The sequence below is a fragment of the Plecotus auritus genome (assembly GCF_963455305.1).
Source record: "Plecotus auritus genome assembly, chromosome: 6".
Lineage (NCBI taxonomy): Eukaryota > Metazoa > Chordata > Mammalia > Chiroptera > Vespertilionidae > Plecotus > Plecotus auritus.
The window spans coordinates 42,682,791-42,698,314 of NC_137773.1; the positions used below are offsets into that span (position 1 = coordinate 42,682,791).

Consider the following 15,524-nt stretch of genomic DNA (forward strand, 5'->3'; position numbering starts at 1 on the left):
GGGACAAATATTTGTGGGGGAAGAAATGAATTATCAATAGTCTCTTCAGAACTCTCAAGCTCAGAAGGACCACACCAAAATGACAGAAATAAGCCAGTGATCTCACTAAGACCACAAAGGCGCCACTGGCCTAGCTTGATCCTGACTGTGTTATCCCCTTATCCTGTCTGCCAGCCGAAGAAAGGGAAACCTTCTCTGATGAAAATACATTGTCTGGAACTCTACAATCATTTACACACTGGCTAACATAAAATCAAAACTTATTAGACATGCCCTAACTGGTTTGGCTTAGTGGATAGAGCGTCAGCCTGCGTACTGAAGGGTCCCAGGTTCGATTCCGGTCAAGGGCATGTACCTTGGTTGCGGGTACATCCCCAGTAGGGGGTGTGCAGGAGGCAGCTAATCGATGTTTGTCTCTCATCAATGTTTCTAACTCTCTATCCCTTTCCCTTTCTCTCTGTAAAAAATCAATAAAATATATTTAAAAAACAAACAAAACAAAAAAACCTTATTAGACAGGAAAAAATAAAACTACAACACTTCTGCTTACCTCTACCACTTCACCCAAGTTCAAGCACCAACCAGCCATTTCCTGGTTTCCTTGCTTCCACCTTCACCACCACAGGTCTCAACACAGTAGCCAGTGTGAGCCTTAAAATCTTAAGTCAGATTATGTCACTCCTCTGTTTAAAAAAAGTTTTCATGGCTTCCAATCTTCTCAAAGTGAAAATAAAAATGAATGTCCTTACCACAGCCTCCAAGTCCACACACTGGATGGCTCCTAACTACTTCTCTACTTGTCTCCTGCTCCTCAACCCTTGTTCACTTTGTTTAAGCCACACAGGCTCTACTTGTTTTTCCTGGATAATATTAAGCCAACTCCCACCTCAGGACTGGAATGCTCTTGCCAGAGACTTCCTTCAAAGCACCCTAACCCCTCCTACTTAAATGGCAACCCCTTTTACCCAACCTAGCCAGCACCTCAGTCCTATCTCCTTACTCTACTTTCATTTTCCACATAGCACCGCTTGCCAAGCGATATGCTAAGTTTTCATTTTTCTACCAACCACACACACCAACCCTAAAATTCTAACAAACACCGATTACACTTGCCACTTTTATTTGCTAACATATCCCAGTACTAATAGCAGCTGGTATATTCCTGGTAATTATATTTGATAAACCAATGAATGAATGCATAAACCAAAACATAAAGAACTTTGACTGTAACAGAGCAAGTGTTGGTGACCTAAGTAGAGTCTGTAAATCCAAGTACACTCTACTACAATGGTGTAAGCTGATATGATTTAAAGGGTAATTGGTACTGTCTCAGAGTTGAAGATAAACATACCACCATATCATCCACAATTTCACTTGTGAGTATGCAACTTGGGAGTCAGTTTTCCCTGCCCCAGAGTGTAACCATGAGGACACCCAAACATGTTCTCAGCAGCACTGCTGTAAGGTTAAAAAGCTAAATACATCTTAAATGAGTGTCAATATGACAACCACAATGAATTACATACCACGTAGACCCATAGGTAACAACAAGAATAGTATTAGGCACAAAATGTTGCAGAATAGACACCATTCACACAGAATAGTGGTTTTCAAAGTGTGGGCTGGGTATCCTAGGAGTCTCCTACTCTCTGGACCCTTTCAAGATCACAATAAAACTAAGATGTTATTTGCCTTTTTCACTCTGGTTCTCTCTCAAGAATATAATGGAGTTTTCCAGAGGCTGCATGCAGAAGCAGTTATGATACTCCACATGTCTTTTATTTTGCCTAATATTAAAAAGATTTGCCAAAAAAAAAGTAAAACAATACCACTCTTAAGTGTTCTTTTGTCTTGGACAAGATATTTTTCTTTTATTAAATATTATTTATGTTAATGTATAATAAATTTATAATTATTAACTATATTAATATACATTTTAAATTTATGTTTTAAATTTCAAATAAGCATATATTGATAGATATAACCCCCCAAAACAAAAGTTCTTTGAGATCCTAAATAATTTTTAAGAGTGTAAATGGTACCTAGAATAAAAAGGTTTGAGAACTACTGATAGGAAATCCAAAGTATACAAAACAGGAGCAGATTACAAGTATGTGTGTCAACACGCAGGTCTCCCTGCGTACTCAAACTGCATAGACTACCAAACCACACATAAATCCATAGCAGAGGCCACATATCAGGAGTGAGTAGGTCAGAATTAGGAAGAGGACTGGGGGACTTGCAATGTGGATTATTTTTCGTTAAAACAAAACAGAAAATCCAGACTTAAAGCAAATGTGGCAAAATGGGTTTGTTTTCCTATTTATTTACTTTCCTGACTAACTGAAACACTTTGGGGGTGGAACAATTCCTAAGCCCCATAAACTAAAGTTTTCTACAACTGTTTCTTCCCCTTTGGTGCCATTAGTGTTACCCTTTCAATTCCTGTGAAGTCCATGATTTGGAAGCTGCTTCTCTTTAAAGAGACAATTTAACAAACATAGTAACTAAGACTGAAGCTACAAAAGTTTTTTCTCCTTTCTAAATGAATATGAATTTTAAATGATAAAATACAAGTTATCAATGTGACAAATCATCATGTTTTAAATTAAACGGAGTCTCTACCATATTCTAAACCAGCCGTGGGCAAACTACGGCCCGCGGGCCGGATCCGGCTGTTCTATCTGGTTCTCTTGCTCTCCCCTCTGCTCCTTTACTTTGAATTTATATTAGTTCACACAAACACTCCATCCATGCTTTTGTTCCGGCCCTCCGGTCCAGTTTAAGAACCTATTGTGGCCCTCGAGTCAAAAAGTTTGCCCACCCCTGTAAGCCAGGAGATACAAAGGGACAAGACAGGCAAGTACTCTGCTCAGTAAACAGGCAGGAAGTCCAATTAAACAAATGCAGAAAATAATTCCAAATCATGAAAGACACTGAAAATTAAGGAACAAAGAACACAAAGTGCGCTGATGTGATTTAAAAAAATGACCAGGTATGGAGTATTCTAAAGAGTCAGTGGACAGGGGAAGCTCTCTGAGGAGGTAATAATAAAGTTGATACACCCAAGTGATACCAGAGCAAGTAGCCACCCCAAAATTTGCCAGCCAGAACTTGACCTGCTTCAGAATAGAATAAGGGCAGAGTGGATGAGCAGCAATAAACAAGGGTGGAAGGGGTACAAGCTGAGGTCAAAGGCTAGGCAAGGCCTGGACAACAGGAAGCTTAGACTATTCTAAAGGCAGTGAGAAGCTGTGGGCAAGTTTTAAGCCTGGGAGGTAACATGATCTGTTACTCTAACTGCTCTGTGAAGAGGGACAACAATAGCAACAAGAAGACCAAATTGGAAACCACTGTAGGAGTCTAGGCAAGAGATCATAGGAGCAGCAGCCAGGGAGATGGAGAAGAGTGGAAGTACTTGTTTTATCTCGGGACAGAACAAAGGTAGCTGATGAATCAATGTAGAGGGTGAGTAAAACTGAGGAATCAATAAGGACTCCTAAATCTTTTGTGAAAATTAATGATTTCCTATTTAAAATATTATTTCCTTAGGTTTTGTATTGTTAATTTTTTACACATTATTGTTACATCACAAACCATCCCAATACTCAGTGGCTTAACTTAAAATAACAATCATTTGTGCTTTCTCCTGTGTCTGTTGTTGATCTACTCTAGATCTGGAGTCATGCTGCAGGATGGGTCTTGTCTGCTCCACATCTCTCTCCTCCTCCTCCTTGAACCAACAAGCTCGCCAGAACATATCCCCCTCACATGATGGCAACACAGAGGTCAGGCCCAACCACTCATATTCGCATGTTAAACCTGTTTGAATCTTGTCTAACATCCCACTGGCCAAAGGAAACCACAGGGCTGAGCCCAAACAAAAAGGCAGAGCAGCACAGTTCTCTACACAAGGACCAGCGATAGTGCATGGCAAAGAGTAAGGGTGCATGGAGCCCATGAAAACAAAGGCAAATGAGTCCATGCACTAGTTTCTACATATGCAAATGAGTCAGAATTGTAAAAGGTCACCGGTTTCTGGAAAGCTCCAAATCCTTTTTCAAGATAACCATAGGTAAGACATAATTAGTTCTCTTAACTGATGCTTATCTTAATTAAGCAATTACATGAACATTTTCAAAGTGTATTTTATAATAAAAGACTAGTTATACATGTATATAACAGAAAAATGACATTAGCAGTATTTCTGAGATTGGGACATGAAAGAAAGTGGTTTGAAATTTAAGACAATTATATGTGGTCAAAGACATCACTAGATCAACTAGAGGGTAAAGTCAGGTCACAAATCAGAATACACTTCAAAGATTTTTAAGGACAGAAAAATAAGTATTTAGGTATTTACTTCATAAAATCAAATTATTTTACTGTATAAAAACCATTTTATTTCATAAAACTCTTTTAAGAAAGCAAAATTGCTAAAAACAAAGTGAAGGGCTAAAAAACAAACCAAAAAATCTGCAACCTATATAACAAAAGGCCAAATCTTCACTATATATGTGAAGTCTTACTAAAACAGTAAGAAGAATAAGAATATTCTTATTTAGTCATATCTCCCTATCAACTTAATACTATCTTCGATGCTTAGAAATATTTCTTGAAAGAATAAATGAGCTTAATGTGCTTTGATGAAGTTTGGAAACATGATACATACTTTAGATGGAGCAGAACCAAATTATCAAGAGCTTTTAAAGCCAGACAGAGAAATTTGAACTTGTGTAGATTATCACAGGCTCCAAGGAATGACCTAAAGAAAGCACTGCTTTACTGTGGTTAATTGTCCAACTGTAACCAAGTGAATCAGAATAAAAAGGGGCTAAAATTAAGTAGACCAAGTAGGAGTAGATGAATAAACATTCTAGATTAGGGTAAAAGAATTCAAGAAACATTCCAAGAAAAAGATTAAATACTTTTAAATTTAACATAATAGAAAATAGAGAACACCCTAAAATCTAGCCCAGGGTAATGCTTCTCAAACGTCACTGTGCACAGGATTCACTTGGAGATTGAGGTTGCAGATTCAGAGTCAGTAGACCTGTGATTCTGCATTTCTTATTACCTCCCAGGAGTTGCCAACATGTTAATCTTAAGATCACACTTTTAAGGAGAAAGGGTTTAAAAATAAGAATAATTATGAAACAACTTAGATAATTAGTTTTCCCAGAATTCCCAGTAATGATCAAGCTTCATAACATGTTTTTAAATCATCCTTTCTTCTTAGCATGTATCAAAGCTGAATTTTTATATCTATAATTTCTTATTTAATGCAATCCCTGTCTCTCCCCCCCTCCCCCCCCCCACACACACACTTAATTCAGTGTCCTGTTTGGCTCACCTCTTTAGCCCTGTCACTCAGCACATATTGAGCACATAGCAGGAACTGAATGTTTATTTAAGCAATGAATGAATGAGTCAATGAACAGAAATGCTGAAAGAGATGCTGATTTGAACACTGGAAGGTACTTGAGGGACACTCCAGTAAAAAGATATATATTAATCAGAGTGTTGATGCAGCTTTGATTGCTATCTTAATAGATACAAGCATTGGTATCCATGTAAGTAAATACAATGTTTGAAGGAATGAGTATGAGGAGAGAAGATCTAAGTGTTGCTGGGTAAACACCCAGGCACAATCCAGAGGAACAGCCACTAAAGAAAACAGTTGGATGGGGGATTCTGAAAGGAACAAGGTACAGATGATGAAAAGTTGTTTTAAAACATACCATCTGAGGCTAAAGATAGAGCAGTGAGTTCAGAAGCTACCATACCTAAACAACTTTCTGTGCACATGTAGAGAGAGAAGTCAGGTCTCAGTAGGTTAGGAAGCAAGGTGATAGGGAAGAAGCACTTCTATACACAAATTTGTGATAACATGAAGGCAAATTTAGGGGGAGATAAACATATAGTGTTTCTTTTTTTCAAAGGAATAGGAAACATGTTCATATTTGAAAATGCCTATTGGAGCCTGGCTGGCACATGTAAACAAATGAAATGGTCTTGGATAGAATGATGGGTGGTGAGGGACGACTGGATCAAATTAGTGTGTAAGCCCATCTACAGACAGCAGCTAACTCAGCTCAACCAGATTATTGCTCCAAAGAAATTAGAGCCTAATATTATCAAAATTTCCTTTTTTTTTTTCTCAAGAAAAAACAAAAATCTGGATATGTGTGTGAAATTTCCTGAATTGGGTAAAAAACATATTCACCCTGTAGGGCACCACTTTACTCTCTCTGGTCTAAAAACAATCTGAGTTATTGAGAAGTACACAAATAAAAGCATGGCCAAGCAGAACTAAGAATGTGGCTAACATTACACGGTATAAGTATGGAGCAATATGTTGTGCCATTATAATGCAGACTTGATTAATAAAGGTTGAGGACTGGTTCAGCGAAGAATAGAGTACCAGGGACCAAAGGAAACAGCACTTCGACATGAAGCATAAAAGAGAAAGCCCATCCAATGAAGAAAGGGAAGATTTTAGGAAGAGAAAGAAGAGTCTGAATGAATGGAAGTCCATCTTAAAATAAGTTTAACAGTTAAATATTGGAAACAACAGACATTTCACTGAAAAGTGACAATCTTAGACTAAAGGAAATGTGGAATTTTGATTATGAAAATTATATTTATTCATTTATTTTATTCAAAATGTGAACAGTAAAAACACTTTCACAAGATCTTTTGATCTGACATTATTTAAGAATGGATAACAGTTATCGTAAATAGTATTAGTTATATAAGGCAGATCATTAAAAGGGACTATTTTGCCTTGAAAATACCCCACCAGTGAGGTTAAGAAGGAAGCACCCTTCCTAGTCCCATTCTGTTCTTCATCCCTTTATTGAGTTTGTCAAAAATACCTGGAGCCAGTAGAGACAGAAGATAGACATCTGGCCACTTAAAACTATCTGGAACAATGCCATATACACACGTGCTAAGGAACAGACAGCAGGTTAATAAATTAATAATCACTACACCACTCTGGTCTGCATTTAAAACTGACCTAAATGATAAAACATTTCAATTTCCTTTCATATGCAAGAACTTCAGCTGTCCTTCAATTAGATTCAAACATATTCTAGATAGGTAAGTAGCGTGATTCAGTCATTCAAATGATAATCATTTAGCAATTACTATATGAAAAGTGCTGTTCAAAGCACAATGGTAACTATGAAAAATTAATTAGTCATGAATAATGTCATGAAGAAGCATATGCCAAATAGAGGAAATAACAGAAGATACATACATAAATAACTACAAAAGAAGTTAAAATCTAAAGAGATATGCAGGAATAAGTATAAATGTTCAAGGAGAAGGAGATGAATGGAAAAGATTCCACCATTTAAGGATACCTATTAAAGATAAAAAACAGAGTTCAGACTTCCAGTTTCCTATCCTAACAAGCCATTCCTATCATCACACAGAGCACAGTCTTTTACTCAACGTGGGGAAAATTGACATCATACACAGAAAACTCACACCTGGTCTTGCAGATTGTTAAACAAATAAAAGTTAGGACACATACATCTAGATCTCCAAAAAGACCCTTGGCTTCAAGGCATGACAATAGAGACAGCAGGTTCAAAAAGGAGTTTATGGTTGAATGAATTAAATAACCATCTTCACTTGTGCTTCTAAACCAGGTACAGGACCCAAAACCACTGCCCCACCCCCTTATTCCCTAACTCAGGTGCCTCTATCCTTCCCTTATATTTAGCTACTTGGATCTCCATCTCCCACAAAATACTGTTAACTCCTTGAGAACAATGATCAAACGATCTTCTCCCCATTGTCTACTTGTTGAATTACCTCTATCTAGCCTCAATAAAATACATTCCGATTAAAATTCTCTGAAGGACCTATTTAAGAAGTCAGTTGCAGTCACTAACCGAACCTACAATAAAACCTTGACTATCTGTCCAAAAGTAGAGGCCTACAACCATCTAATGCCATAGACTATGCAAAAGTATTTTTTAACTTTGAATTGTGTTCTCATGTTTACATTTGACTATGATTATATTACAGCCTCCCAATCATAGAGGAAGTATATATCTAATGAATTATCAGAAACAGTTGTTCCAATACCAAAATTACCTAATTTATTGAATGATTGATTACTTTAATGATAAAAAAAAGTGACTCAGGTTTCTGAAAGATCTAGTAGGAGATTAAGTTAGAGCGTCACAATGGCCCAAGTAGAAACACTAGGTTTTCTCTACCAAAATAGAGACTAGGAATACAAAGCATTCATTCAGGGGTCCTCAAACTACGGCCCGCGGGCCACATGCGGCCGCCAGGACATTTATCCCGCCCGCTGGGTGCTGCTGCCTGTCCTGCTTAGCAGCAGACTCGTCCCGGGCCCGCAGTGCGCATAGGAATTTGTTCATAGTTTTTTTTTTAAACTATAGTCCGGCCCTCCAACGGTCTGAGGGACAGTGAACTGGCCCCCTGTTTAAAAAGTTTGAGGACCCCTGCTAGCTCCTTCCACCAATCAGATAATCCGTACTGGTGTGGATTTTACACACAGCTCCATTGCTTCTTATTTCTCTCCAACTAGCTAATCACTAAAATTCACACAAGAAAACAAAAATAAGAGGATCCTCTGAGTAGAAGGATCTTTTCCAGGAAAATCTGTAATACTATAAAGATCTGCTCAGGATCAGAATATATAAAAATATACAGTTATCAGACATGATTTCAAATATTTAAAAGTATCAAAAATTTAATATGAGTTCCAATAAAAGAAATTACATATTTGTTAGGCTAAGTTAAATTTAGTTAGACTATACTCTAAAACTGATTTTCTATGGTGTCAATAAATCCAAATAGCTTATGAAATGACTTACATGAAATGCAAATTCAGTTCCTCTTCAACTAGTGATAGTATCTTCAGAAAAAGCATTAAGAGAAGAGTTGTTTATGTACAGAGGCTTGCAGTCTCTTAAAAAGTAAAGTTTTATAATAAAGCCTACATTATTAATTCCATATGGACATAGTGAGTCCATGTTAAACATTGTCCATCAAACCTGGCATCTCATATTTGTGCTAGCAGATTTCCTCATTGATTTATGAATGATATAATAGTTTCAACCCAGACTTTGATTGCTAACAGCAAAAGATAATAGATTTGATTGGATGGCACTTGTACATTAAAAGGTCTACAAGAATATCATACTTCTCAAAGACACAACCCTTTGGCTGAATTTCATAAACCCCTCACCTGTTGGAACTGTGTGCCTCTATTCATAACGATCATTCCAGACTAACTACTGATCACGTATATTGGGTAATCTGAAAACTACACTCAAACCACAACTGTGACAAACATCCATTCTCCACTAACTTCAAAACTATTCCTCTTCCCCATAAGTCCTCCAAAGGATGTCTATGATTACAAACCTGTACACATACACACGTCTTTCATATCCCAGCTCTGCCCTTTACTAGCCTGTAACCTTGTACAAGTTACTTAGGCTGTGCCTCAGTTTCCTTATCTATGAAATGGGACTAATAACTGTATCTACCTCACAGGGCTGTTATGAAGATTGAATGATTTAATACTGGTATAGCACTTAAACAGCAACTCACACAAAGTGCTTGCTACTATTATTCTTATTTTCAATAGATTTCATACCATTAGATCTGAGGACATCAAAAGAACAAAATCACTTTCACAGCAATTCAAAGCCTGCTCAAATGAGTCCAGACACACACACGCACACTAACCTTCAGTGCAGGGTATACCTGTCTTTGGGAAACAAACTTTGCCAGCTAAGAACTACTTATTGTGTAGGGAATAAAAGTATATGACAAAATGACTAAAGCAGCAGGGAGGCAATAACAGCAAGCACAGAATAACTATTTGCCTCCTTTTACAATGAGTAGAGGGGTGATATGCAAAAAAATTTCAAGTAATCATTTTTTTAAAACACATTTTGGATCTGGAACCACTCTGAAAAAGAACTTAAAATTGTTTTTTGGCTGTTTTTTTTGTATCACTCACTAAAAGTACTAAAAATGATGACAAATTTCCATTATTTTATAAAGATCACATATTTCATCAGTCAACTTTTCATTTACTTCAAAACATATTAGCAGATTTTCTTCAGATTCTCAATGGTCTCTTTCAAAGAGAACTTTTCTTATTTAAAGGAATAATACTGTAGACAAAGAAGACAGTAGATTCTATGCTGAGAATTCCTCTAAACTCAGGACCAGGTATAGTTTGCCATTCCAAAAAATGCAGCCCAGTTTCCAAGTAGCTATATGTTCTTCACTACAAGTAGCTAAATGTTCTTTACTACCATAAGAACAGATATCTCTTACCAATTACAAGTAATATTAGAAAAGCAAATAAATATTTGGCATACATTTGAAAAACAATTTGTTTCTACAGTGCTTCAAATTCTGTTATAAAAGACATTTTTAGTCCATATCCTGTGCAAACAGAGCTTAAATTTTGTTTCCTTCAATATTCAAATAAACATGTTCACTCACAACCACAGATTATCCCCAAATTTATAGCAGAAGTACAGGTACTCCACGAAGTTTTTTATACAAAAACTAGGATAATCTAAAAAATTTAATTTTCATTTTTGTATAGAAACTAGAACACCATGACATCCTTATTGTTACCTTTTAAATGCTTCAGCTGGGTTCCTCTCACATTCCCCGGGCTGTAAGAGGCTCTGGATTGCTGGATCCCTTAGCTTGTCCTCATATCCTTGGAGTAGCCCACTGTGGCAAATCTGGGCAACAAGACCTCTAATAAACCCTCCAACACACAACGTGTCAGAGTCCTGGGCTTTGCAGAAGTGAAAGGCCAAAGCCTGGCGATGTAAACCTCTCTGCAAGCCTGTAGGTGAACTTGGCCACAAGAGCTCAGTACATAGGGCTGTCTTGCCACTGCCAGGCCCTCCTACCAACAACACACCCCAGGCAGCGCCTTTTCCAGAAACAACACCAGCATTGCTCCCAGAATTCACTAAGAGGGGTGGTGTGTTGACAGTGCTGTTGCAGCAGTTGGTTTTCTCCTGGAGGCAATGCTGAAGCTTGTGGAAAACCCACTCCCTACAGTAAAACTGCTTCCCCTGCAGTAAACTCGTTTGAGCCATTTTGCAGACTTTCTCTTCCCAAGGATTAGTCATAATAGGTTTCTTATCTTCAACATTTGCTAACATCAGAATACATCAACACAGGTCTTTACATCCACTAGGACATAACTGGCATGGTAAGTTGACTTGGAATGACAGAGTAACCAGTTACAGTAAAATTCAACAGCCACAGAGTCCATTTGTCAATAGAATGTGCAGGACTTTACTTGGCTCTTTATTCTTGATTGTCAGCAGAGAATATGTTAGTTTTAATGGTTGAACTGGTGAACAAGTGCCTGGTTCCCAAGCTCAGCAGCACTTTTTCTATATCTTGATGGGTCACATGGCTCCATGGTTACAAGCGAGTTTATGTGATTGTAGATCCTTCAAGTATGCACATGAGACAATACATCTGGAAAACGAAAGAGAAAGCCCAATCTTTCAATTTGTACAAAATGCTTCTCCAGATTCAAACTGTTAATTCTGTATCTGAGAACTAGATCAGAAAAGGTGTCCATTATAGTAAATGTCATCAGAGATTATAGTAATACAGTAGGTAGGTAGCTCTATACTTCTTGTTGAAGAATAGCCCCTCAAACTACTAGATCCTGCCACTTTCAGGGACAGGGACAACTGCCAGGGACGCAACTGTGTAGGTTGTGGTCTCTTATATGGCATAAATGACAAGCCACTATTAACACCTCTTAAGCATTCATAAAATGCATTTTCCAAGACAAATTCTTAATGAACTTGTTCACAGGTTCCTCCTATAAGGTGTCTGGGTAATCGACAATTTCCACAAGTAAATGAAATAAAACAAACAAAAATATCCGTGCAAAATATATATTAAAAGCTTACTTATCAAAAGATACAATTTACCAGCTAATTCCCAAAATTCATATTTTCATTTTTGGCACTTTCAAAAAGTTGGACAATTACCCTGAAATAATGATTACATTTTTCTTTCTGTATTTTTCTTCCACTATGGTCATGCTTCCCAAAGACCTACAGTCTAATCGTTACCCTAGATTTGTAAAAGGTTTGAAGAGGGGAAAAAAAGACGATGTGCACATAGAGTAACATCCTTAAGCCTAGCCAAAAAGATCTTTCCACTAGCTTGGTTAGAATAGCACCAGTTAAGGAAGCGCTATTAACTTGCACAGCCCAGCCAGTCAAGGACTCTGTTTACTCGACTAGCCACACTTCTTTGTTGATAGTTTGCAAAATCTAGGGGGATGATTACCAGGGCGGAGGCCGGATGGCAAAGGGTTAAAAAAAAAAAAAAAAAAAAAGAGGGGCGGAGGGGGATGATCTCACATGAATGATAAATCCAAACACAGGTACAACGTGAATCTTTCCTTGCTCTGTGCCAAAGAGGAAGGTTTCGGATGGGGGTGAGGAGTGCAATCTACTACTGTGGACGGAGAAAAGGCTGCCGGGGAGAATTCCTTCCCGGGCAGAAAAGGGATACGGAGTGGAGTGCTTCAGCGCTGCTGGGTGTTTGCCTACAGTTCCGGCCGCTGGTTTCGGCTGATAGACAAAAGGAATTCCGGGATTCCCAGCGACAGAACCACCTCCATTTAAGCAGCCCCAAAGAGCCACAGGGGGCCACCTCGGGAGGGAGCGGGGGGGCGCAGACAGAGGTGCAGCCTCCTCAGGGAGGTCTTCCCTCGCAGAGGCTGGGAAATCCTCGGCAGCCCGCCCCGCCCTGAGATTGGGGTGTGTCTTTCGAAGGGGGAGGGGTGCCCCACGTCCTTGCCAATCCCTGCCGAGGGGTCGCCTCCGAATCCGCGTCCCGCTCTGCGCCCCCAACCCGCGCGCCGATCCCGCCCCCGCCTGGCCCTCCGCGGAGCAAGGGGATCCGCGCCGTCCGGGGTCCCAGCCTTGAAAGCGCGTGGGTGGGTCAGGTCCGTGACCCGGCCGCAGCCCCCAGGCTTCCAACCCAAGGAGGAGCCTCGCCTCCACCGCCGCCGCCCTCGGTTACCTCCGCCCCAGCCGCCGCCGAATCTCAGCCTCAGACACTTGCTTCTTGGAGACGCCGCCGAGGCCAGCGCGCCCGGCACTCCCGCTGCAGCCGCAGACTCCGCCCGGCCTGGGGCGCACTCCCCGCGCCGGATCCTCCGCTTGGCCCCGGCAGCTGCCAGCTCCAGCTGCGCCGACAGCCAGGGTCCTGCTCCTCCCAGCCCCCAACGGCCAACCGCCGCCGCCGCCGCCGCCAGGGCAGTGACTGTCTCAAGCAGCCCCGACCGGCCGGCTCCGCCCCTCCCCGCCCAGGCCCCGCCCACCACTCAGGTCCCGCCCCCGCCGGCCGCTGTCTGCGCCGCCGGCTCCGCCCCCTGCCTCGGCCCTCCCGCACCGTGCAGGCCTGGCGCCGCCCTTGCCGGGACGCGTGTGGCCGCCCGGGACCCTCGGCTCGCGTTGCGGGGAGATCTTTCTCGGGGTGGCCTTGAGGCCCCTCCTTTCTCGGGGACGGGGCGGAGAAGGGGAAGGGGAAGGGGAAGGGGGCGGGGGCGGCGCTCTCACGTCCCCGAGCTCACGCGAGTCGCTGCTCCCACCCTCCCGTCACCGCTCGGCCCTAGCCTTCCTTTGTCTTCCAGGCCCCAGGGACGTGCTGGCTTTGGGGGCCATATCCGCTCGCAGGACGGGCAGCTGGGCTGGGGGATTGCCCCTCAGCCGCCGGTCCCAAAGGGCCACTCCAGATTCGTCCTCTTCAGTCGTCGGGTTGCCTTTCAATCCATTAAATTCCGGTGATTCTTTTACTTTCTTAGCCTGGAACTAAGAGAAGAAAGCAAAAGACTGGAAAGTGTACAAATAACAACAGCAGGGGTCTGCGGTGGCCTTACCACCGCCTCAGGAAAAGGACATGGCCTCCACCAGACGGAGGTTGAAGCGGTCGCTGGGTCTCAGCCCCTGCCCTCCTGGACAGTTTGATGGCTTCCAGAGGCCGCTCTAGGGGAGAAAGGCCACGGTCGAGGTCAGAGGTAGAGTTAGGTGAAGCGCCCCAGGGGGCCGGACCATAAGCAGGCCGTCTAGGATTAGACTTTGCACTCCGGTGGACCTGATTATTCAGATTTCAGATTTCTGCTGGGAAAGTAAATGTACTTACTGTCAACTGATAGAGTAGAAAATGTACTATGTTATTTTGCTAAAACCATGCGCTCTATCTCCAATTCTTCATTAATTTGAATGTTTATTTCCCAAATATTAAGCTTTATTTTCCATCTGGTTTTAGGAATTTCAAAGTATAGCTTTCATATTTAGAAAAACGGGGTGTGCTTATTTTCCCATTCTCTTTACTCCCCATCCATTGTCTATTGATCGTAATATTTAACTGTAATTCATTTACTGTGAATTCTGGGGTTGTTTTCCAAAACACAAGCAGAAAAAGGCAGAAGACTAATTCTCTAGAATTAGAGTGACGCAAATTAATTTTTAAAATCTACAGTTTTTATTTACATTCACTGAAGCACTTTTCATTACCAAGTCAATTGTTTATACACCTAGTTTGCATGCAGCTTTACAGTCATTGACTCCCTCCGGTTCATGGCTGTTAAATTATGTTTAGAGAAAAAAAAATTAAATGAGAAATATTTACATGATATTATTTCCATTAAAACTATTTGCTAATGTAATCAAAATCATTTCTGCCCAATAGAGAAGTGGGGCTATTTTCTTAATGCTAACTAACCATCACGAATGCTGTTTTAAATAACATAAGGAATAGCTAAACTGTAATTAATCTTCAGACTCATTTAGACTTTTTTATTTCAAGTTTATCTTACATTTCATATTTATGGCTCTGCCCCGTCCCCCCCCCCCCCCCCGCCGCCCGCCCGCCCATTTATCTGTGCCAGTTATCTGTTGCTACATCTTGTCTGTAAGGTGGAATCATGGCAACACTAGGAGGTTCATGCTTTAGGAAAGTATGTTTTGGGCCAGAGTCACCACATACACCTGCATAGGCTGTGCACTGCACAACCCCAGGTGGCACCAATCAAATGGACTGTGATGCACTTCACAGACCAGAGTGTCTCAAGGTAGTGGATGCAGTTCCAGATCATGTTTGAGCACCTTTAACAAAACCCACTTCCAATGGTCTGATACATAAGGGCTTGTTTCTCTTATGTAATAAAAAGCCTGGATGGCATCCGCCTTCTACCTTTCGGACAGTAATAGAGTGGAGCAAATATATCTGTAAAAGTGGCTGCCTAATCTGAAGAAATTGAATATGACTTGTGTTGATAAAATGATCCTGGACACTTTGACTTTATACAAACAGAACAAAATCTTTAGTAAAATTAATTAAATGTTTAATAAAAATTAATTTAAAAATATTTTTAAAAGTCCGAAACTGTCCTAATCAAATTTTTTTGAAAATCAATATTACCACATTTTGACTTAGTAGTAGAAGAA

General features: G+C 40.5%; 1 protein-coding gene across 1 annotated transcript in view; it reads right to left on the reverse strand.

The window, feature by feature from the left end:
* Nucleotides 1-13,355, reverse strand: part of ANKRD50 (ankyrin repeat domain containing 50) — a 33,319-nt gene extending 19,964 nt beyond the window's left edge. The window contains exons 1-2 of the mRNA XM_080675354.1: nt 13,096-13,355; nt 10,654-11,523 (exon numbers count right to left, since the gene is read on the reverse strand). Coding sequence (XP_080531480.1) covers nt 10,654-11,198 — 545 coding nt within the window. The 5' untranslated portion in view covers nt 11,199-11,523; nt 13,096-13,355. The remainder of the gene's footprint in view (nt 1-10,653; nt 11,524-13,095) is intronic.
* Nucleotides 13,356-15,524: the final 2,169 nt, after the last annotated feature.